General features: G+C 52.9%; 1 protein-coding gene and 2 long non-coding RNA genes across 3 annotated transcripts; all 3 read left to right on the plus strand.

Annotated features, from left to right (window-relative positions):
• LOC119142222 (vigilin-like) lies at window positions 1-8,178 on the plus strand (the record flags this gene model as incomplete). Its single annotated transcript, XM_037374942.1, is given in 12 exon segments — window positions 1-90; window positions 1,723-1,929; window positions 2,404-2,619; window positions 3,460-3,627; window positions 3,630-3,668; window positions 3,883-3,990; window positions 4,552-4,656; window positions 6,469-6,573; window positions 6,835-6,948; window positions 7,287-7,367; window positions 7,534-7,665; window positions 7,968-8,178. Coding segments are annotated over 12 exon segments (1,575 nt in total), but the record flags the coding sequence as incomplete, so codon positions are not given.
• A 5,959-nt stretch (window positions 8,179-14,137) lies between these two features.
• On the plus strand, window positions 14,138-15,586 carry LOC119142229. The gene is made up of 3 exons (XR_005102194.1): window positions 14,138-14,274; window positions 14,836-14,940; window positions 15,437-15,586. It is a non-coding gene; the product is annotated as an uncharacterized LOC119142229 (long non-coding RNA).
• A 2,047-nt stretch (window positions 15,587-17,633) lies between these two features.
• On the plus strand, window positions 17,634-20,615 carry LOC119142230. The gene is made up of 3 exons (XR_005102195.1): window positions 17,634-17,644; window positions 19,292-19,295; window positions 20,431-20,615. It is a non-coding gene; the product is annotated as an uncharacterized LOC119142230 (long non-coding RNA).
• Window positions 20,616-21,325: the final 710 nt, after the last annotated feature.

Below are 21,325 nucleotides of genomic sequence, written 5' to 3' on the forward strand. Positions count from 1 at the left end.
AAGGACCAGGGCCTTTCGATCGTGGTCTCTGGCAAGCCGGAAGCAGTCACGAAGGCTCGGAAGCAGATTGTCGCTCGACTGCAGACTCAGGAGAGGGCATCTAACTGTTTCTGCCTTCGTCTTTGCTCTTCCCCAAGACTCGCAAATGCTTTGAGACCCTTGGGCCCGTGTGCTTGTAAGACAAAGAGGTATGCTGTTACGTGACTAATTCAGCTTCGCCATACGTTTTCAAAGCACCCAATTGGCAATTTGGAATGGGAATGAGGCTTCAAATAGGGTTCCAAGTTAATTACAGGCCGCGGTGTTGCATGAAGCGTGGAGTCTGCCATCTCTGGAACATTTGAGTTGCAACCAGTGACTTTGTGCTGAGGTGCTGGTGCAGGAGCCTCACACACAAAGCTAGTAGTGTGTGAGAATGGGACTGTGCTTTTCCTGAAGTCCTTCAGAGGAGAACGTGGAAGGCTGGGAGAAAGAAAAGTAGAGAAAAGGAAGTCCTGCCAAAAGCTTCAGGTCAGGGTTCTGCCTTGTGTAACTCAAGGCACACTGGTAAGGAGCCACAACCCTGTTGTTTCAGTTGCTTCAGTCCTCTAGGTTTTGATCTCTTCCCTTATGGTTCTTGAGCTCATAGTTAAGGTGGTAGCTCTTGTTAGGATGTATCGCAGCCAGGTGTTGCAGTGTGTTTTAAAGTATAATGCCAAAGGTAGGTAATGCGATGTTAATACCATGTCTGCTTAGCGCTGTTCAGCCCCTGTGTCATACCCTGCCAGAGGAAAGAGAAAGGAACGAAACCCTACATCCACAAAGTGCATCTGAAAAAACAGTTCAGGTTGTGCCGCCACAGATCCATGAGCCACTGTTCTCAAATATACCTCCTACTGCCCTGGCCCCAGGTCTGGAAGCTGTGTCTCTGTTCCAGCTTCTCTTAGGCTTGGCTGGCTTCAGGACAGGAACACAGAGCTGAAAAGTCACACCGAGTGATCTTTTCTTCATCTTTTATTTTTCCATTATAGCTTGCATTTTCATTGTCTGATTGCTGTTAGTGGTTACCTAATCAGAGGGATCAGGAGCACGATAGCAGTCATCAGCTACCAGACCTGCAAAAACTCAGTGAGAAGGGAAGAAGTCGGGAAGCCCTTGTATAGAGCATCCCTTTAATGGTAGATTGAGAAGGACCCCTTTTGCATGTGGGGCCTTCTAGAAGCAGTTCCAGGAGCAGCATGTGCTACACTTGAAGACACCTTAGCACTTCAGTAGTGGTAAGCATGTGCTAGCTGCCTGCCTCCTGCAGTAGGTTTCTGGTGTTGAATTTCTCTTTCCTAGGAGTCATACTGTACGTCTTGTTCTCTGTAGCCTTGGCAGCAGATGTCAGAGTTCAGATAAACTCCAGCTGTGCGCTGCCATCTCAGTTGTTGTCTGGTGTCTTACACTGGAGGAGAGGCACCTCCTCGTCTGTGTCGGAAGGCCTTTGCTAATTCAGGGTACTGCTCCTGTGCAAACAGAAGGGTTTTGAGGGAAAGGTGGGGTTTATACTCCTGGCATAGAGGCACTGTAGATCAGCTGGTACAGTGTCAGCCCTCGGACAGAATGTGCTGGGAAGGCGTTGTGTTTGCTCTGAGGAGCAGTACCGCTGAGCAGCGTCTACCTTGCTTTCCCTGGCTCTGTTCCTGTGGATCTGCCAGTGCAGGCAAGGCTTTTCACAGACGCTTAGTTCTTCTGCCGCAGGCTTCAGCGACAGTTGCCATCCCCAAGGAGCACCACTGTTTTGTCATTGGAAAGAAGGGTGAGAGGCTGCAGGACCTGAAGCTCAAAACTGCAACCAAAATGCAGGTCCCCCGCCCAGATGACCCCAGCAACCAGATCAAGATCAGCAGCACTAAAGAAGGGATTGAGAAGGCCCGGCACGAGATCCTGCTTATCTCCGCTGAGCAGGTACCTCAGTATGATCTCTCTCATGGCATTAGCTGGTCAGCCATTGTGCTTCCCCACGGTATAGTCGGGGTTTGCAGCCACCGTGGCTACAGTCAGTGGCTAACGTTAGCCTGAACAGAGTGGTATACTGTGCCACTCGCCGGCTGTATGAGCACCGCTGCCAGGTCCTGAAACTTCTTGTGCTGCGTTTTGTCCATCTCTGAGGCCAAAACAAGCATTTGATAGTTGAAGCGACGCGTCTTAGGTGCCAGCTGAGATAAGGCAGGAGATCACAGGGGTGAATATCGTAAACAAGGAGCAGCAGCAGCAACCGTATTTGTAGATGGAAAGAGGTGGAGATCTACAAGCCCGCAAACTGAGAAGGTTGCTTGGGCCAGAGTGTCAGGCAGGACACCCCTGGGAACTTAGCTGTGCCTGGCAGAGACTGTAATACAGAGGGCAGTTCCCACCAAGGTCTGTTGCGGGCTCTTCCAGGATAAGCGTGCCGTGGAGCGGCTGGACGTGGAGAAAGTGTACCACCCTTTCATTGCCGGCCCTTACAACAAGCTGGTGAGGGAGCTCATGCAGGACACAGGGACGCGCATCGACATTCCTCCACCCAGTGTCAACAAGGCCGAGATAGTCTTCAGCGGAGAAAAGGAGCAACTAGCCCAGGCTGTGGCTCGAGTTAAGAAGATCTATGAGGAGAAGGTACGGATGGTCCATAAAGCTTCCCACCTTCCCCTGGCACCTGCTCCTAGGCACTCTTCCCTTCTTGTTCTACTTTTGTGCATCCCTCTGTTGCACCTGGCTCAGCAGCCCTTGCAGTACATGACCCCGAATCCTACCGTTTCCTCACTCGGCAGAGTGGGAGCTGGGCTGATACTATCAGGGAGGTGACAGATTTCTCGCTTTTCTGTATCGTGGGACTTAGCAGGCCACCAAGAGCTCTTGTTCACACCGGTGCTACTAAGGAAGGAAAGAAGCGTGAAGTCTACAGTGGTGGCCAGCTGACAGTATCAAAGTTGCTACCTAAGTAGAAGTTGCTGAAGAGTGAATGTCACTCCAGTTTATTTCCCACAGCCAACGCTGCTGTGAATATCCTTGTTGTGGGTTGCTGGGCTGTTTTTCCTCGTGGTTAGGTCTGTATTTGTACCAGTCCGGATTTCAACAATCGGCTTATAGCCTGCACAGTGTTGCATCACAGCACTGCCTGGGAGACGGCTGGGAGTTGAACCCTGTTGTCCAACGGGGGGACGGGGACGACGACAACGACATGCCTGTGTGTGTGTGTGTGTGGTCTCTTGCATGCCGTGTCCCAGGGAGCTTGACACAGCATGCTAGTTGTGTACTTGCCCTGTGAATTTTTGAGCACAAGGCTTTCTGTAGGCAGGGGTCCAAGGGGTGCTAGGGTGCTGCCGAGCCACTGTGCTCAGCTTGGCTTTGCTCTTTGCTGGGTGCAGAGTTTGACTGCATCTTGTGCCTCTTCCTGTCGCTCTTGTCCTTCCCCGCCCCCTTGTGATTGATGCCTCAGTGTCTCTGCCCCTACAGAAAAAGAAGACTACTACTCTTGCAGTGGAGGTGAAGAAGTCCCAGCACAAGTATGTCATCGGCCCCAAGGGGAATTCCCTGCAGGAGATCTTGGAGAAGACTGGAGTCTCTGTCGAGATCCCAGCCACTGACAGGAGCTCGGGGACGGTGATACTGCGAGGCGAGCCTCTGAAAAACTTGGGCAAGCATTGACTGACGTCTATGCAAAGGTACTGACAAGATGGGCTAGGCCTCCTTTGAAGGTCCCATGAAGATCCATTTGTGAGCACTGACAGGTGTAGCGGGGGTGCTCTCTCTTGGGCCATTAGAGGTGCAGCTTAGAAGTCAATACCGGAGGTGCAGCATGGGAATTGGAACTGAATTGTTGTGAAGGCCTCTTCCAGTTTGTCCATCAAACAGCTTCTCTGTTTTTCTGTCTCTCAGGCCAACAGTTTTACCATCTCCTCGGTCTCTGCCCCCTCTTGGCTTCATCGTTTCATTATTGGAAAGAAAGGACAGAACCTGGCCAAAATAACTCAGCAGATGCCAAAGGTATGGATGAGCTGGTTAGCTTAGCACCCTCGGCGTGGAAAAAGGTTTAGTCCAGATCACTCGTCACGAAAGAGAGAGGTGTATTCTAGCGTGGGTAAACCCAGGGGGAAATGACACAGATCTTTGCTGTTCAAGGGAACCCTCTCTTTTACTGCTGCAAACACTGCTCCTCCTATGTTATTGTCATGGGTTGAGCCCTTCCAAGGAAGCTTTATGTGGTGCTGTTTTGAGAACTGATGTAGTAGGATACCTGGAAATGGCGAGTGCAGCAAGGCTTCTCCCTGGGGAGTTAGACGGTATCTAGATAAAGGCTAGATGAGTAAACTTCTCCAAAGCCCTTGCAGAAACCGGGACGGCACCAGAGCCTTGGGCTCTAGGCACTGCCATATGGCCGAAATCGTTAAGTTACTGACTCGTAAAATTGTGGGGATTTTGTTTGGGCTTTTTGGGAGGAGGCGCATCTCTTAGTGGCAGGGATCGATGGTGTAGGCCTGACCAAGAGCATTGGCCTGGCTTGGATCTTGGCAAATTCTGAAGAGATTCATTGTCCTTCACCTCAAGGTTCACATCAAATTCACTGGAGGAGAGGATAACATCACTTTGGAAGGACCTACAGAAGATGTGCATGTGGCTCAGGAACAGATTGAAGCCATGCTCAAGGAACTGGTGAGCTGGAGTTACTAGTTCCAGTAAGAAACTGGGGGAAGAAGGGGCAACAGAGCAGAGGTGATGAGGTGTTTGTCACATCCATAGGATGTCTTGACATGCTTAATCGAACTTGCAGGAGACAAATTGTGTGGCAGGTGGATGACACCCCTTGGTTATGAAACTCATCCATAGCATCCTTGAAAAGCCAGCATTAATTTTTTTGGTGCAGAGAAGGAAGGATTCTCTTGGTTATAGCTGGAGAGGCATAGAAGTCAGTCTTTTCAATGTTTCATGAGCACAATGCTCTCTTCTCAAAGCAGAGGAATGCTTGTGCTCTGCTTAAGAGCAGAAGTGCTTGTAGCTGACCGCTGGTGAGTCAGTGCCAATACTGGCAGTAGGCAGTTACTTAGGGCACGAGACAGAAGTGGTGGCCTGTCCTACCTGGCCCTATATAATATAATATATAATATTGTACATACATACATGTCGCGACGGAGGGAAGACACAGTCGCTCAATATGAGTGATCAGCAGACTTCGTTTATTGTCCCTTACAGTCACCTTTTATGCCTTCTTATAATTAGCTCATACATATTACAAAAGTTAAGCTCATTATTGGTTAGTTACCTAAATATCAAGTCCGCCCCTAGTTTCTCTTCTGTAGTTTTCTGTTCCCACCTGCAACATTCTTTTCCCACCAAAATCTTCCTGTTACTGTGTAACAAGGACAGCCAAAGACAGTGTATTTTGCTTTACTTCAGATAAGCTGAGAGCGATGTGCATTTTTGTCCAGCCAGCTGGACTATGTCTATGTGACCCTTTTCAGCTAGCCAGTTATCCACACATACATATATATATATAAAATATAATTCTTTTTAGATCCACGGCATGGATTACGCAATAATCAAGGCTGACCACCAATTCCACCGACCCCTCATTGGCAAGAAAGCAGCTAAACGGTAAGTGGAGTGCCTTTCTAGTCCTTCCCATGCTCACACTCTTCGTGTTTAGTAGATGGTATCAGGGGCTCTGTAGCTCACCCAGTGTGCTGTCTCCATCACATTTCCTCTGCTTTCCTGGAGTGGTGGTGGTACAAGGAGAGAAATGGGCCGTGAGGCCTTGCGATGGCTTTAACGGGTGAAAGTACCTTGGGAGCCTGAACAGTAGTGGAATTACTTCTCTGTGCGAATGACATTTTAGCAGCCAGTTGTGGGTGGTGGAAATGTGCTTGGTGAGCTTCTCCCTGTAGAGGAATGAAGGCGGTGGGTTGATTAGCATTGATAACACGCAGCTGTGGCCTTGCCTCAGAGGCAGTGGGTTGATTGACGTGGACGATGTGCAGGTGTAGCTGGTTCCCGCTAAGGGGTTAAATAGCCCTGTGGCTTGTGGGAGAGGGTGTCAGCTGGAGGAGGAGCAGTGTGGTCTGGCCTCTGGAGGAAGGTGCTACGGCACCGGCAGTAGAATATGGCCAATGGTAAAGCCTTGTTGTGGTCTGCTAGTTTGATAGCACTGCAACATGTCCCTATGGTGAGTGAGTAGGATGTGATGTTTGGGAGACTGCAGGGTTTGGGCTCTCGTGTTCCCTTGTAACCTTCTGGTGCGAGTGTGTGCCCCTTGCCCACGGAGCACTTGGATCTCATGACAAGTGCAAGTTCCTCTTCACAAATGTCTTCCCCTGTTCCCTCGGGTAGCCCTTCTCTGTCAACGCAGAGTGAATTTGGTCTGGAGAAAAGAGGGACAGTGCTGGCAAGTAAACCGTCGGGCAGCAAACCGCTAAGTCAAAGTAGATGGCTCTCCGGCTGAACACTCAGTGTGCCCTCTGTTCCCATCAGGAAAATGAACACGCTGCGGACCTAATCGTTGAGCAGAAATTCCACCGGACCGTCATTGGGCAGAAGGCTGAGCGGGTCTGGGAAATCCGGGAGCAATTCCCAGAGGTAAGGCTTTGTAGGAGAGGAGGAATCCAGAGGGGTTCTTTCCTACATGGGTAGTAGGCCTGTCGTCACAGAAGTCGTAACTTTAGTGGCTCTGTAGCGCAAGTGTCTGAGAAGATAGTTCTTTTAGCCAGAGGCCGCTAACACGGTTCCCCTTTTCTGAATGGGAAAAGGGCATGGGTAGGATCCCCCCAACCTTTGCATGTGTCTGACACAAGGGTTCTTGCTTTTGCTTGAGCTAACTATAAATGACCGCTCCTGCAGGTTATCATCAGCTTCCCAGACCCTGCACACAAGAGTGACATCGTCCAACTCCGAGGTCCCAAAAACGAGGTGGAGAAGTGCACCGAGTACACGCAAAAGATGGTGGCAGACCTGGTAAGGAGGTCTTCTGCCTGCACTTCCCTCCTACGTGCCTGGATAACCCTGGGGCAAAGCAGAGCTCTACTGGCTTGGGTAGAGCTAAAACACCTCAAGAGGAGGGAGCTGTCGGCGCTGTTTTGGCTGAATGGAGGCAGGGGGTAGTACCTGTTATGGGAAGGCTATAGGGGAACGTCCTTGCCTTTGTTTAGTCTTACAAAAGTCCCTCGTATAGAGAACTTCCTTGGGTCTAAGCCTCTTTTCAAAAGCTCGTTTATCAGAGCTCCTGAAGTCGGGCCTCCCTTGCCACGACAGTGTAATCTTCAGGTCTCCCTTCCTTTCTCCCTTAGGTTGAAAACAGCTTTTCTATTTCTGTCCCCATCTGCAAACAGTTCCACAAGAACATCGTAGGGAAAGGAGGTGCCAACATCAAGAAGGTGAGATATTGTTCCTAACTCAAGTGCTCGTGATGATCACTGCCTGCAGCAAAATCCCACTGGATGCTCTCTCCTGCTCATTGGTGATGTCCAATATAGCCTGCAAGGGCTTTTCTTCTGACATGGGACACTTCTGAGATGATATTTTTTTTTTCCTTTGTGGCAGATCCGTAAAGAAAGCAACACCAAAATTGATCTCCCAGCAAAGAACAGCAACTCGGAGACAATTGTTATCACAGGCAAGAGGGCAAACTGTGAGGCTGCTCACCACAGGATTCTTGCCACCCAGAAGGAGCTGGTTAGTGAAGCAACCGGCCTTTTGTAGCTGAGGGACTTGACAATGTTGCTAGAAGACACAGGTACAGACGTGGTTGTAATGGGTGAGGGCAGGGTGGAGACAAACGTGTCGGTCTGTTCTTGACTTGTAAACCAAAGTTTGTGACTGCTCCTGTCAGGAGTAGCCAGTCTCCAAACCCTCTGCTCAGGCATTTCTTCCAGCTCTATAAAGCTCCTAGCAAGGTGGGAGTCAGAGGGTAAGCAGAGTGGGTGCAAACACATTTCTGCAGCTTGACTCAAGAGGCTGGTACTGTCCTCCCTTAGGCCAACAGCACAGAGGTGGAGGTCTCTATTCCTTCCAAACTGCACAGTTCCCTCATTGGTGCCAAAGGCCGCTTCGTCCGCTCCATCGTGGAGGACTGTGGTGGAGTCCACATCCACTTCCCCACCAAGGGCTCTGGCAGTGACAGCGTGATCATCAGGGGCCCAGCCCAGGGTGTGGAGAAAGCCAAGAAAGAGCTGCTGCACCTGTGAAACAGCACAAGGTCTTAATAAATAAATAAATGGCAATGCTCTGTGTTGAGAAAGGCATCTAGTCTGAGTAACTAGAAAAGAAAAGGTGGGCACCTGAAGGAGGGAAGGAGACCATCAAGTCAGGAAATCGTTGAAGAAAGAAAAAGGAAAGGTCTATTCCACCTAGATCCCCCCTATTATGAATGAAATTGTTGTCGATTTGTTAAAAAGTTGAAATGATTATCTTATTTTATAGGGTTATTTTATAGAATAGAAATATAGGAGGATAAAAATATATTTTGAAGAAAGTTATGATTATTTAGTAAAAGCAGTTGTGAGACCCTTTGTACCCTTTTGTACTAAGGCCAGAAGAATGGGTTGGAATCATTGTTGAAACTTAAGTAATAATTTAGGGTTTGAAGGGTTTCTTTGTATCTAACTAGTCTTCTGTATATAGAAAGTATATTGAGATGTCAGAATGTAGGATTAATGGAAACTGGGGAGAATCGACTGGAACAGCTTGTAGTTACCTGCCAAGAAACTGTGAACTTTAGTAAAAGGTAATTCCGGCAGGGGGAGATCGCGACCACCAACTCATATACCAGCTACCCAAATCGTACCCCAGACCCATTTCTAGATCTTTCTAAGCTTTATTGCGCAGAATCGGATATGGGAGGAGAATATGTTAATGATTTATGGGAAATGTTATGATTATGTATGAATATTTAATGAATATGTATGAATAAGTTCTATATATGGAATCTGATTTTGGGACCTGGTGTGCGTTGATCATGAGAGGACTCGCTCACGCACCCGGCCGTCAATAAAGAAGTGTCTGCTTATCTACATCACATTGGTGTCGATAAGTTTTTCATTCCGAGATTTCGGTAACAAAATGACTGGGTGTCCAAATCTATGTATTATTGCAAAAGTGCTGTGTCAATTTTCTCACCCCAAAGAGCAGGGAGCAGAACTTTTGTGCTGTGCCTCACATGGCTGCCAGGGCAGGGTGAGAAGCAGCAAGAGAATTCCTTCCTGGCACCTTCTCCAGGGGAGCTGTGCTGCACTTTCCCAAGACTTATTTTTTCTTTCAGCTCTGCATGAGTGCAAAAGGTTTGGGTCAATGTTCTCACCACAGAAAGCAGGGAGAAGAACTTTTGTGCTGTTCCTCACATGGCTGCCAGGGCAGGGTGGACAACAGCAAGAGAATTTTTTCCTGGTACCTTCTGTATGGGAGGAGTGCTGTACTTTCCCAAAGTGACTTTTTTGGGTTCATAACGACTGCAACCCTGAAGGGTTAATTTTGCTCACCACAGAAGGCAGGGAGCAGAACTCTTCTTCTGTGCCTCACAGGGCGTATCTTTGCTGTTTATTGCTTGAGGTTTCACTTTTATTTCACCTATCCCTTGCGGTACAGAGCTCTATTGCGCCAGTGGGCCTTTTCTATCGCCTATACTAAGGTAAGAAAATGTTTTAGTTTAGTGATGGAGGGGTGAATTTTTAATTAATTGTTTGGGTGTTGTGGTTGGGCTAGAGGAGGCTCAGGGCGATCTGGTTGGTGACAGACATCTTTCAGGTGTAAGCAGAGTGCTTTAGTCTTATAGCTATGCCCCGGTATACTAAGTACACCTTCCGGTACACGTACCTTGTTACGACTTACCTCATCTTTGGCTATAGTGGTGGATTAGTTATTTGGGGTTGGTAGCTTGTGAGGAGGGTGACGGGCGGTATGTACGTGCCTCAGGGCCGACTTAAAGTAGGCTTATGTTATCCTGCTTTACTGCTAAATCCGCCTTACGGAAACAATGCTTCCTTCCGTTGAAGTGTTCTATCTTAGAAAATATAGCCCATTACTTCCACTCCGTGGGCTATACCTTGACCTGTCGTGTTAACGGGGTGGTTATTGTGCTCACTGTGCGTCCCTCAATTAGGGTGAGCTGCCGACGGTGGTATGGAGGCTGTTTCTGGCGAGGAGTGGTAGGGTGTAGCATGGGGTGTCGTTTACAGAACAGGCTCCTCTAGGTGGGTTTGGGGCACCGCCAAGTCCTTAGAGTTTCAAGCGTTTGTGCTCGTAATTCTCGGGCGGATGTGTTTTGATACGGTGTACGTCAGGATTTAGGGCTAGGCATAGTGGGGTATCTAATCCCAGTTTGAGCCCTAGCTTTTGTGGGGCCTGGTCCGTCAGGTTTACTAGGATCATCTTTCGGTTGGCCTTAGGGGTATCTCGGGCTTACGACAGCTTAGTTGTGTTTCGGTTTCCTAGTTATTATGACAGGCTCTAGTCCACTCTTTACGCCGTGTGACTGTTGGCTTGGGTTCTTGTGTGACTGCGGTGGCTGGCACAAGATTTACCAGCCCTGAAGGTTGCCGTGACGAAGTCAAGCTTGCGCTTCTTGCTTACTGTTAATTACTGCTGAGTGCCCGTGGGGGTGTGGCTGAGCAAGGCGTCTTGGGCTACAGTTGGTAGCGTGTGCCTGATGCCTGCTCCTTCGGTCTTAGCAGGAGGCCTAGGGCATTTACACTGGGCCGCAGATACTTGCACGTCTAGGTCTAGCAGGAGCCAACCGTAAGGATAGGGCTAAGTCTTTTGTCCTCGGCTTTCATACTGTACGCCATCTTGGCATCTTCAGTGCCACGCTTCGGACTGTAAGCTACGGGGATGTTGTGTCATGAGCTGGGGATGGGGCGGGCCGGGGTGGGCTGTGGTGTGTTGTGGCGGGCCGAGGCGGGCTGTGGTGTGTTGTGGCGGGCCGGGGCGGGCCGTGGTGGTCTGGGGGGAGTTGTGGTGGGCCGGGCAGGGCCGTGATGGGCTGTGGCGGGCTGTGGTGGGCTGGGACGGGTCGCGGTGGGCCGTGGTGGGCCGGGACGGGCCGTGGAGGGCCGTGGTGGGCTTTGGTGGGTTGTGCTGGGCTGGGACTGGCTTTCGTGGGACGTGGTGGGCCGGGATGGGCCGGGCCGGGCCGTGGTGGGCCGGGCCGGGCCGTGGTGGGCTAGTGGTGGGCCGGGGCGGGCTAGTGGTGGGCCGGGGCGGGCTAGTGGTGGGCCGGGGCGGGCTAGTGGTGGGCCGGGCTGTGTTGGGTTGGGACATGCTGGCACGGGCCGTGGTGGGCTGGCACGGGCCGCGGTGGGCTGGCACGGGCCGCGGTGGGCCGGGCCGGGCCCCGGTGGGCCGGGACGGGCCGTGGTAAGCTGTAATAGGTTGTGGTGGGCTGTGGTGTGCTGGGACGTGCTGTGGTGGGTTGTGGTGAGCTGAGACGGGCTGGGACGGGCTGTGGTGGGCTGGGACGGGCTGTGGTGGGCTGGGACGGTCTGGGATGGGCTGGGACGGTCTGGGATGGGCTGGGACGAGTTGTGGTGGGCTGGGACGAGTTGTGGTGGGCTGGGACGAGTTGTGGTGGGCTGGGACGAGTTGTGGTGGGCTGGGACGAGTTGTGGTGGGCTGGGACGAGTTGTGGTGGGCTGGGACGAGTTGTGGTGGGCCGGGACAGGCTGTGGTGGGCAGGGAAGGGCTGTGGTGGCCTGGGACGGGCTGGGACGGGCTGGACGGGCCGTGGTGGGCTGGGACGGGATGGGACAGGCTGTGGTGGGCTGGGACGGGCTGCGGTAAGCTGTGGTGAGCCGGGAGGGGCTGTCGTGTGCTTGGACGGGCTGGGACGAACTGTGGTGGGCCGTGGTGGGCTGGGACGGGATGGGACAGGCTGTGGTGGGCTGGGACGGGCTGCGGTAAGCTGTGGTGAGCCGGGAGGGGCTGTCGTGTGCTTGGACGGGCTGGGACGAACTGTGGTGGGCTGTGGTGGGCTGGGATGGGCTGTGGTAAGCTGTGGTGGGCTGGGAGGGGCTGTGGTGGGCTGGGACAGGCTGGGACGGGCTTGTGGTGGGCTGGGACGGGCTGTGGTGGGCTGGGACGGGCTGTGGTGGGCTGGGACGGGCTGTGGTGGGCTGGGACGGGCTGTGGTGAGCTGAGAAGGGCTGTGGTGGGCTGGGATGTCTAGATAGGCTGGACGGGAGGTGTTGGGGTGGGGACGGGCTGTGGTGGGCTGTGGTGGGCTGGGACGGGCCGTGGTGAGCCGTGTGGGCTGGGACGGGCTGTTGTTGGCTGGGACGGGCTGCGGTGGGCTGGGACGGGCTGGGACGGGCTGGGACGGGCTGTGGTGGGGGGACGGGCTGTGGTAAGCTGTGGTGAGCTGGGACGGGCTGTGGTGGGCTAGGAAGGGCTGGGACGGGCTGTGGTGGGCTGGGACGGGCTGTGGTGGGCTGGGACGGGCTGTGTGGCTGGGATTGTCTAGGATAGGCTGGACGGGAGGTGTTGGGCTGGGACGGGCTCTGGTGGGCTGTGGTGGGCTGGGACGGGCCGTGGTGAGCCGTGGTGGGCTGGCACGGGCTGGGACCGGCTGTGCTGGGCTGGGAGAGGCTGGCACGTGCTGGGATGGGCTGGGACATGCTGGGACGGTCTGTAGTGGGCTGCGGTGGGCCGTGGTGGGCTGGGACGGGCTGTGGTGGGCTCTGGTGGGCTGGGACGGGCTGTGGTGGGCTCTGGTGGGCTGGGACGGGCTGGGACAAGCTGGGACGGGCTGTGGTGGGCTGGCACGGACTGGGACGGGCTGGGACGGGCCGTGGTGGGCTGGGACGGGCCGTGGTGGGCTGGGACGGGCCGTGGTGGGCTGGGACGGGCCGTGGTGGGCTGGGACGGGCCGTTGTGAGCCGGGTGGGGCCGGGACGGGCTGTGGTGGGCCGGAAAGGGCTGTGGTGGGCCGGGAAGGGCTGGTGGTGGGCGGTGGATGGCCGGGTCGCCTGGGACTGCCCGTGGTGGGCTGTGGTGGGCCGTGGCTGGCTGTGATGGGCTGGGACGGGCTGTGGTGCCTGGACGGGTGTCGTGGGCTGTGGTGAGCTGTGGTGTGCTGGGATGGGATGGGACGTGTTGAAGGCGGGCTGTGGTGTGCTGGGATGGTCTGTGGGGGGCTGGGACGGGCTGTGGTGGGCCGTGGTGGGCTGGGACGGGCCGTGGTGGGCTGGGACGGGCCGTGGTGGGCTGGGACGGGCCGTGGTGGGCGGTGGTGGGCTGGGACGGGCCTTGGTGGGCCGGTGGGCTGGACGTGCCGTGGTGGCCGTGGTGCTCTGTGGTGGGCTGGGACGTGCCGTGGTGGGCCGTGGTGGGCCGTGGTGGGCCGTGGTGGGCCGTGGTGGGCTGGGACGGGCCGTGGTTGGGCTGGGACGGGCCGTGGTGGGCTGCGACGGGCTGTGGTGGGCTCTGGTGGGCTGGGACGGGCTGTGGTGGGCTGGGACGGGCCGTGGTGGGCTGTGGTGGCTGGGACGGGCTGGGATGTGCTGTGGTGGTCTGGAACGGGCTATGGTGGGCTGGGACGTGCCGTGGTGGCCGTGGTTGGCTGGGACGGGCCGTGGTGATCTGTGGTGGGCTGTGGTTTGTAGTGGTGAGCTGGGAGGGGTTGGGACGGGCTGGTACGAGCCGTGGTGGGCTGGGACGGGCTTGGATGTGCTGTGGTGGGCTGGGACGGGTTATGGTGGGTTGGGACGGGCTGTGGTAAGCTGTAATGGGCTGTGGTGGGCTGGGACGGGCCGTGGTGGACCGGGACGGGCCGTGGTGGGCTGTGGTGGGCAGTGGTGGGGCGTGGTGGGCTGTGGTGAGCTGGGACGGGCTGTGGTGGGCTGGGACAGACTGTGCTGGGCTGGGACAGGCTGTGGTGGGCTGGGGCGGCGTGTGGTGGGCTGGAACGGGTTCTTTTGGGCTGGGACGGGCTTTGGTGGGTAGGGACGGGCTGTGTTGGGCTGTGGTGAGCTGAGACGGGCTGTGGTGGGCTGTGGTAAGCTGGGACGGGCTGTGGTGGGCCGGGACGGGCTCTGGTGGTCTTGAACAGGCTGTGGTGGGCTGGGATGGGCTGTGGTGGGCTGGGATGGGCTGTGGTGGGCTGGGATGAGCTGTGGTGGGCTGGGACTTGCTGTGGTGGGCTGTGGTTTGTCCATCAAACAGCTTCTCTGTTTTTCTGTCTCTCAGGCCAACAGTTTTACCGTCTCCTCGGTCTCTGCCCCCTCTTGGCTTCATTGTTTCATTATTGGAAAGAAAGGACAGAACCTGGCCAAAATAACTCAGCAGATGCCAAAGGTATGGATGAGCTGGTTAGCTTAGCACCCTCGGCGTAGAAAAAGGTTTAGTCCAGATCACTCGTCACGAAAGAGAGAGGTGTATTCTAACGTGGGTAAACCCAGGGGGAAATGACACAGATCTTTGCTGTTCAAGGGAACCCTCTCTTTTACTGCTGCAAACACTGCTCCTCCTAGGTTATTGTCATGGGTTGAGCCCTTCCAAGGAAGCTTTATGTGGTGCTGTTTTGAGAACTGATGTAGTAGGATACCTGGAAATGGCGAGTGCAGCAAGGCTTCTCCCTGGGGAGTTAGACGGTATCTAGATAAAGGCTAGATGAGTAAACTTCTCCAAAGCCATTGCAGAAACCGGGGCAGCACCAGAGCCTTGGGCTCTAGGCACTGCCATATGGCCGAAATCGTTAAGTTACTGACTCGTAAAATTGTGGGGATTTGGTCTGGGCTTTTTGGGAGGAGGCGCATCTCTTAGTGGCAGGGATCGATGGTGTAGGCCTGACCAAGAGCATTGGCCTGGCTTGGATCTTGGCAAATTCTGAAGAGATTCATTGTCCTTCACCTCAAGGTTCACATCAAATTCACTGGAGGAGAGGATAACATCACTTTGGAAGGACCTACAGAAGATGTGCATGTGGCTCAGGAACAGATTGAAGCCATGCTCAAGGAACTGGTGAGCTGCAGTTACTAGTTCCAGTAAGAAACTGGGGGAAGAAGGGGCAACAGAGCAGAGGTGATGAGGTGTTTGTCACATCCATAGGATGTCTTGACATGCTCAATCGAACTTGCAGGAGACAAATTGTGTGGCAGGTGGATGACACCCCTTGGTTATGAAACTCATCCACAGCATCCTTGAAAAGTCAGCATTAATTTTTTTGGTGCGGAGAAGGAAGGATTCTCTTTGTTAAAGCTGGAGAGGCATAGAAGTCAGTCTTTTCAATGTTTCATGAGCACAATGCTCTCTTCTCAAAGCAGAGGAATGCTTGTGCTCTGCTTAAGAGCAGAAGTGCTTGTAGCTGACCGCTGGTGAGTCAGTGCCAATACTGGCAGTAGGCAGTTACTTAGGGCACGAGACAGAAGCGGTGGCCTGTCCTACCTGGCCCTATATAATATAATATATAATATTGGACATACATACATATATAGATATAAAATATAATTCTTTTTAGATCCACGGGATGGATTACGCAATAATCAAGGCTGACCACCAATTCCACCGACACCTCATTGGCAAGAACGCAGCTAAACGGTAAGTGGAGTGCCTTTCTAGTCCTTCCCATGCTCACACTCTTCGTGTTTAGTAGATGGTATCAGGGGCTCTGTAGCTCACCCAGTGTGCTGTCTCCATCCCATTTCCTCTGCTTTTCTGGAGTGGTGGTGGTACAAGGAGAGAAATGGGCTGTGAGGCCTTGCGATGGCTTTAACGGGTGAAAGTACCTTGGGAGCCTGAACAGTAGTGGAATTACTTCTCTGTGCGAATGACATTTTAGCAGCCAGTTGTGGGTGGTGGAAATGTGCTTGGTGAGCTTGTCCCTGTAGAGGAATGAAGGCGGTGGGTTGATTAGCATTGATAACACGCAGCTGTGGCCTTGCCTCAGAGGCAGTGGGTTGATTGACGTGGACGATGTGCAGGTGTAGCTGGTTCCCGCTAAGGGGTTAAATAGCCCTGTGGCTTGTGGGAGAGGGTGTCAGCTGGAGGAGGAGCAGTGTGGTCTGGCACTGGAGGAAGGTGCTACGGCACCGGCAGTAGAATATGGCCAATGGTAAAGCCTTGTTGTGGTCTGCTAGTTTGATAGCACTGCAACATGTCCCCATGGTGAGTGAGTAGGATGTGATGTTTGGGAGACTGCAGGGTTGGGCTCTCGTGTTCCCTTGTAACCTTCTGGTGCGAGTGTGTGCCCCTTGCCCACGGAGCACTTGGATCTCATGACAAGTGCAAGTTCCTCTTCACAAATGTCTTCCCCTGTTCCCTCGGGTAGCCCTTCTCTGTCAACGCAGAGTGAATTTGGTCTGGAGAAAAGAGGGACAGTGCTGGCAAGTAAACCGTCGGGCAGCAAACCGCTAAGTCAAAGTAGATGGCTCTCCGGCTGAACACTGTGTGCCCTCTGTTCCCATCAGGAAAATGAACACGCTGCGGACCTAATCGTTGAGCAGAAATTCCACCGGACCGTCATTGGCAGAAGGCTGAGCGGGTCTGGGAAATCCGGGGCAATTCCCAGAGGTAAGGCTTTGTAGAGAGGAGGATCCAGAGGGGTTCTTTCCTACATGGGTATAGGCCTGTCGTCACAGAAGTCGTAACTTTAGTGGCTCTGTAGCGCAAGTGTCTGAGAAGATAGTTCTTTTAGCCAGAGGCCGCTAACACGGTTCCCCTTTTCTGAATGGGAAAAGGGCATGTGTAGGATCCCCCCAACCTTTGCATGTGTCTGACACAAGGGTTCTTGCTTTTGCTTGAGCTAACTAGAAATGACCGCTCCTGCAGGTTATCATCAGCTTCCCAGACCCTGCACACAAGAGTGACATCGTCCAACTCCGAGGTCCCAAAAACGAGGTGGAGAAGTGCACCGAGTACACGCAAAAGATGGTGGCAGACCTGGTAAGGAGGTCTGCCTGCTCTTCCCTTCTACGTGCCTGGATAACCCTGGGGCAAAGCAGAGCTCTACTGGCTTGGGTAGAGCTAAAACACCTCAAGAGGAGGGAGCTGTCGGCGCTGTTTTGGCTGAATGGAGGCAGGGGGTAGTACCTGTTATGTGAAGGCTATAGGGGAACGTCCTTGCCTTTGTTTAGTCTTACAAAAGTCCCTCGTATAGAGAACTTCCTTGGGTCTAAGCCTCTTTTCAAAAGCTCGTTTATCAGAGTTCCTGAAGTCGGGCCTCCCTTGCCACGACAGTGTAATCTTCAGTTCTCCCTTCCTTTCTCCCTTAGGTTGAAAACAGCTTTTCTATTTCTGTCCCCATCTGCAAACAGTTCCACAAGAACATCGTAGGGAAAGGAGGTGCCAACATCAAGAAGGTGAGATATTGTTCCTAACTCAAGTGCTCGTGATGATCACTGCCTGCAGCAAAATCCCACTGGATGCTCTCTCCTGCTCATTGGTGATGTCCAATAGCCTGCAAGGGCTTTTCTTCTGACATGGGACACTTCTGAGATGATATTTTTTTTTTCCTTTGTGGCAGATCCGTAAAGAAAGCAACACCAAAATTGATCTCCCAGCAAAGAACAGCAACTCGGAGACAATTGTTATCACAGGCAAGAGGGCAAACTGTGAGGCTGCTCACCACAGGATTCTTGCCACCCAGAAGGAGCTGGTTAGTGAAGCAACCGGCCTTTTGTAGCTGAGGGACTTGACAATGTTGCTAGAAGACACAGGTACAGACGTGGTTGTAATGGGTGAGGGCAGGGTGGAGACAAACTTTCGGTCTGTTCTTGACTTGTAAACCAAAGTTTGTGACTGCTCCTGTCAGGAGTAGCCAGTCTCCAAACCCTCTGCTCAGGCATTTTCCAGCTCTATAAAGCTCCTAGCAAGGTGGGAGTCAGAGGGTAAGCAGAGTGGGTGCAAACACATTTCTGCAGCTTGACTCAAGAGGCTGGTACTGTCCTCCCTTAGGCCAACAGCACAGAGGTGAGGTCTCTATTCCTTCCAAACTGCACAGTTCCCTCATTGGTGCCAAAGGCCGCTTCGTCCTCTCCATCGTGGAGGACTGTGGTGGAGTCCACATCCACTTCCCCACCAAGGGCTCTGGCAGTGACAGCGTGATCATCAGGGGCCCAGCCCAGGGTGTGGAGAAAGCCAAGAAAGAGCTGCTGCACCTGTGAAACAGCACAAGGTCTTAATAAATAAATAAATGGCAATGCTCTGTGTTGAGAAAGGCATCTAGTCTGAGTAACTAGAAAAGAAAAGGTGGGCACCTGAAGGAGGGAAGGAGACCATCAAGTCAGGAAATCGTTGAAGAAAGAAAAGGAAAGGTCTATTCCACCTAGATCCCCCCTATTATGAATGAAATTGTTGTCGATTTGTTAAAAAGTTGAAATGATTATCTTATTTTATAGGGTTATTTATAGAATAGAATATAGGAGGATAAAAAATATATTTTGAAGAAAGTTATGATTATTTAGTAAAACAGTTGTGAGACCCTTTGTACCCTTTTGTACTAAGGCCAGAAGAATGGGTTGGAATCATTGTTGAAACTTAAGTAATAATTTAGGGTTTGAAGGGTTTCTTGTATCTAACTAGTCTCTGTATATAGAAAGTATATTGAGATGTCAGAATGTAGGATTAATGGAAACTGGGGAGAATCGACTGGAACAGCTTGTAGTTACCTGCCAAGAAACTGTGAACTTTAGTAAAAGGTAATTCCGGCAGGGGGATCGCGACCACCAACTCATATACCAGCTACCCAAATCGTACCCCAGACCCATTTCTAGATCTTTCTAAGCTTTATTGCGCAGAATCGGATATGGGAGGAGAATATGTTAATGATTTATGGGAAATGTTATGATTATGTATGAATATTTAATGAATATGTATGAATAAGTTCTATATATGGAATCTGATTTTGGGACCTGGTGTGCGTTGATCGTGAGAGGACTCGCTCACGCACCCGGCCGTCAATAAAGAAGTGTCTGCTTATCTACATCACATTGGTGTCGATAAGTTTTTCATTCCGAGATTTCGGTAACAAAATGACTGGGTGTCCAAATCTATGTATTATTGCAAATGTGCTGTGTCAATTTTCTCACCCCAAAGAGCAGGGAGCAGAACTTTTGTGCTGTGCCTCACATGGCTGCCAGGGCAGGGTGAGAAGCAGCAAGAGAATTCCTTCCTGGCACCTTCTCCAGGGGAGCTGTGCTGCACTTTCCCAAGACTTATTTTTCTTTTAGTTCTGCACGAGTGCAAAAGGTTTGGGTCAATGTTCTCACCACAGAAAGCAGGGAGAAGAACTTTCGTGCTGTTCCTCACACGGCTGCCAGGGCAGGGTGGACAACAGCAAGAGAATTTTTTCCTGGTACCTTCTTTATGGGAGGAGTGCTGTACTTTCCCAAGGTGACTTTTTTGGGTTCATAACGACTGCAGCTTTGAAGGGTTAATTTTGCTCACCACAGAAGGCAGGGAGCAGAACTTTTCTTCTGTGCCTCACAGGGCGTAACTTTGCTGTTTATTGCTTGAGGTTTCACTTTTATTTCACCTATCCCTTGCGGTACAGAGCTCTATTGTGCCAGTGGGCCTTTTCTATCGCCTATACTAAGGTAAAAAATGTTTTAGTTTAGTGATGGAGGGATGAATTTTTAATTAATTGTTTGGGTGTTGTGGTTGGGCTAGAGGAGGCTCAGGGCGATCTGGTTGGTGACAGACATCTTTCAGGTGTAAGCAGAGTGCTTTAGTCTTATAGCTATGCCCCGGTATACTAGTAACACCTTCCGGTACAGTACCTTGTTACGACTTACCTCATCTTTGGCTATAGTGTGGATTAGTTATTTGGGGTTGGTAGCTTGTGAGGAGGGTGACGGGCGGTATGTACGTGCCTCAGGGCCGACTTAAAGTAGGCTTATGTTATCCTGCTTTACTGCTAAATCCGCCTTACGGAAACAATGCTTCCTTCCGTTGAAGTGTTCTATCTTAGAAAATATAGCCCATTACTTCCACTCCGTGGGCTATACCTTGACCTGTCGTGTTAACGGGGTGGTTATTGTGCTCACTGTGCGTCCCTCAATTAGGGTGAGCTGCCGACGGTGGTATGGAGGCTGTTTCTGGCGAGGAGTGGTAGGGTGTAGCATGGGGTGTCGTTTACAGAACAGGCTCCTCTAGGTGGGTTTGGGGCACCGCCAAGTCCTTAGAGTTTCAAGCGTTTGTGCTCGTAATTCTCGGGGCGGATGTGTTTTGATACGGTGTACGTCAGGATTTAGGCTAGGCATAGTGGGGTATCTAATCCCAGTTTGAGCCCTAGCTTTTGTGGGGCCTGGTCCGTCAGGTTTACTAGGATCATCTTTCGGTTGGCCTTAGGGGTATCTCGGGCTTACGACAGCTTAGTTGTGTTTCGGTTTCCTAGTTATTATGACAGGCTCTAGTCCACTCTTTACGCCGTGTGACTGTTGGCTTGGGTTCTTGTGTGACTGCGGTGGCTGGCACAAGATTTACCAGCCCTGAAGGTTGCCGTGACGAATCAAGCTTGCGCTTCTTGCTTACTGTTAATTACTGCTGAGTGCCCGTGGGGGTGTGGCTGAGCAAGGCGTCTTGGGCTACAGTTGGTAGCGTGTGCCTGATGCCTGCTCCTTCGGTCTTGCAGGAGGCCTAGGGCATTTACACTGGGCCGCAGATACTTGCACGTCTAGGTCTAGCAGGAGCCAACCGTAAGGATAGGGCTAAGTCTTTTGTCCTCGGCTTTCATACTGTACGCCATCTTGGCATCTTCAGTGCCACGCTTCGGACTGTAAGCTACGGGGATGTTGTGTCATTAGCTGGGGATGGGGCGGGCCGGGGTGGGCTGTGGTGTGTTGTGGCGGGCCGAGGCGGGCTGTGGTGTGTTGTGGCGGGCCGGGGCGGGCCGTGGTGGTCTGGGGGAGTTGTGGTGGGCCGGGCAGGGCCGTGATGGGCTTGGCGGGCTGTGGTGGGCTGGGACGGTCGCAGTGGGCCGGGACGGCCGGGAGGGCCGTGGTGGGCTTTGGTGGGTTGTGCTGGGCTGGGACTGGCTTTCGTGGGACTGGTGGGCCGGGATGGGCCACGGCCGTGGTGGCCGGGTGGGGCCGGGCGGGCCAGTGGTGGGCCGGGGCGGGCTAGTGGTGGCGGCGGGCTAGTGGGCCGGGGCGGGCTAGTGGTGGGCCGGGCGGCTAGTGTGGGCCGGGCGTGCTAGTGGTGGCCGGCTGTGTTGGTTGGACATGCTGCACGGGCCGCGGTGGGCTGGCACGGGCCGCGGTGGGCCGGCCGGGCCCCGGTGGGCCGGGACGGGCCGTGGTAAGCTGTAATAGGTTGTGGTGGGCTGTGGTGCTGGGACGTGCTTGGTGGGTTGTGGTGACTGAGACGCTGGGACGGGCTGTGGTGGGGCTGGGCGGATGGGCTGGGCTAG

This window comes from Falco rusticolus, unplaced genomic scaffold, assembly GCF_015220075.1.
Source record: "Falco rusticolus isolate bFalRus1 unplaced genomic scaffold, bFalRus1.pri scaffold_92_arrow_ctg1, whole genome shotgun sequence".
NCBI classification, from domain to species: domain Eukaryota; kingdom Metazoa; phylum Chordata; class Aves; order Falconiformes; family Falconidae; genus Falco; species Falco rusticolus.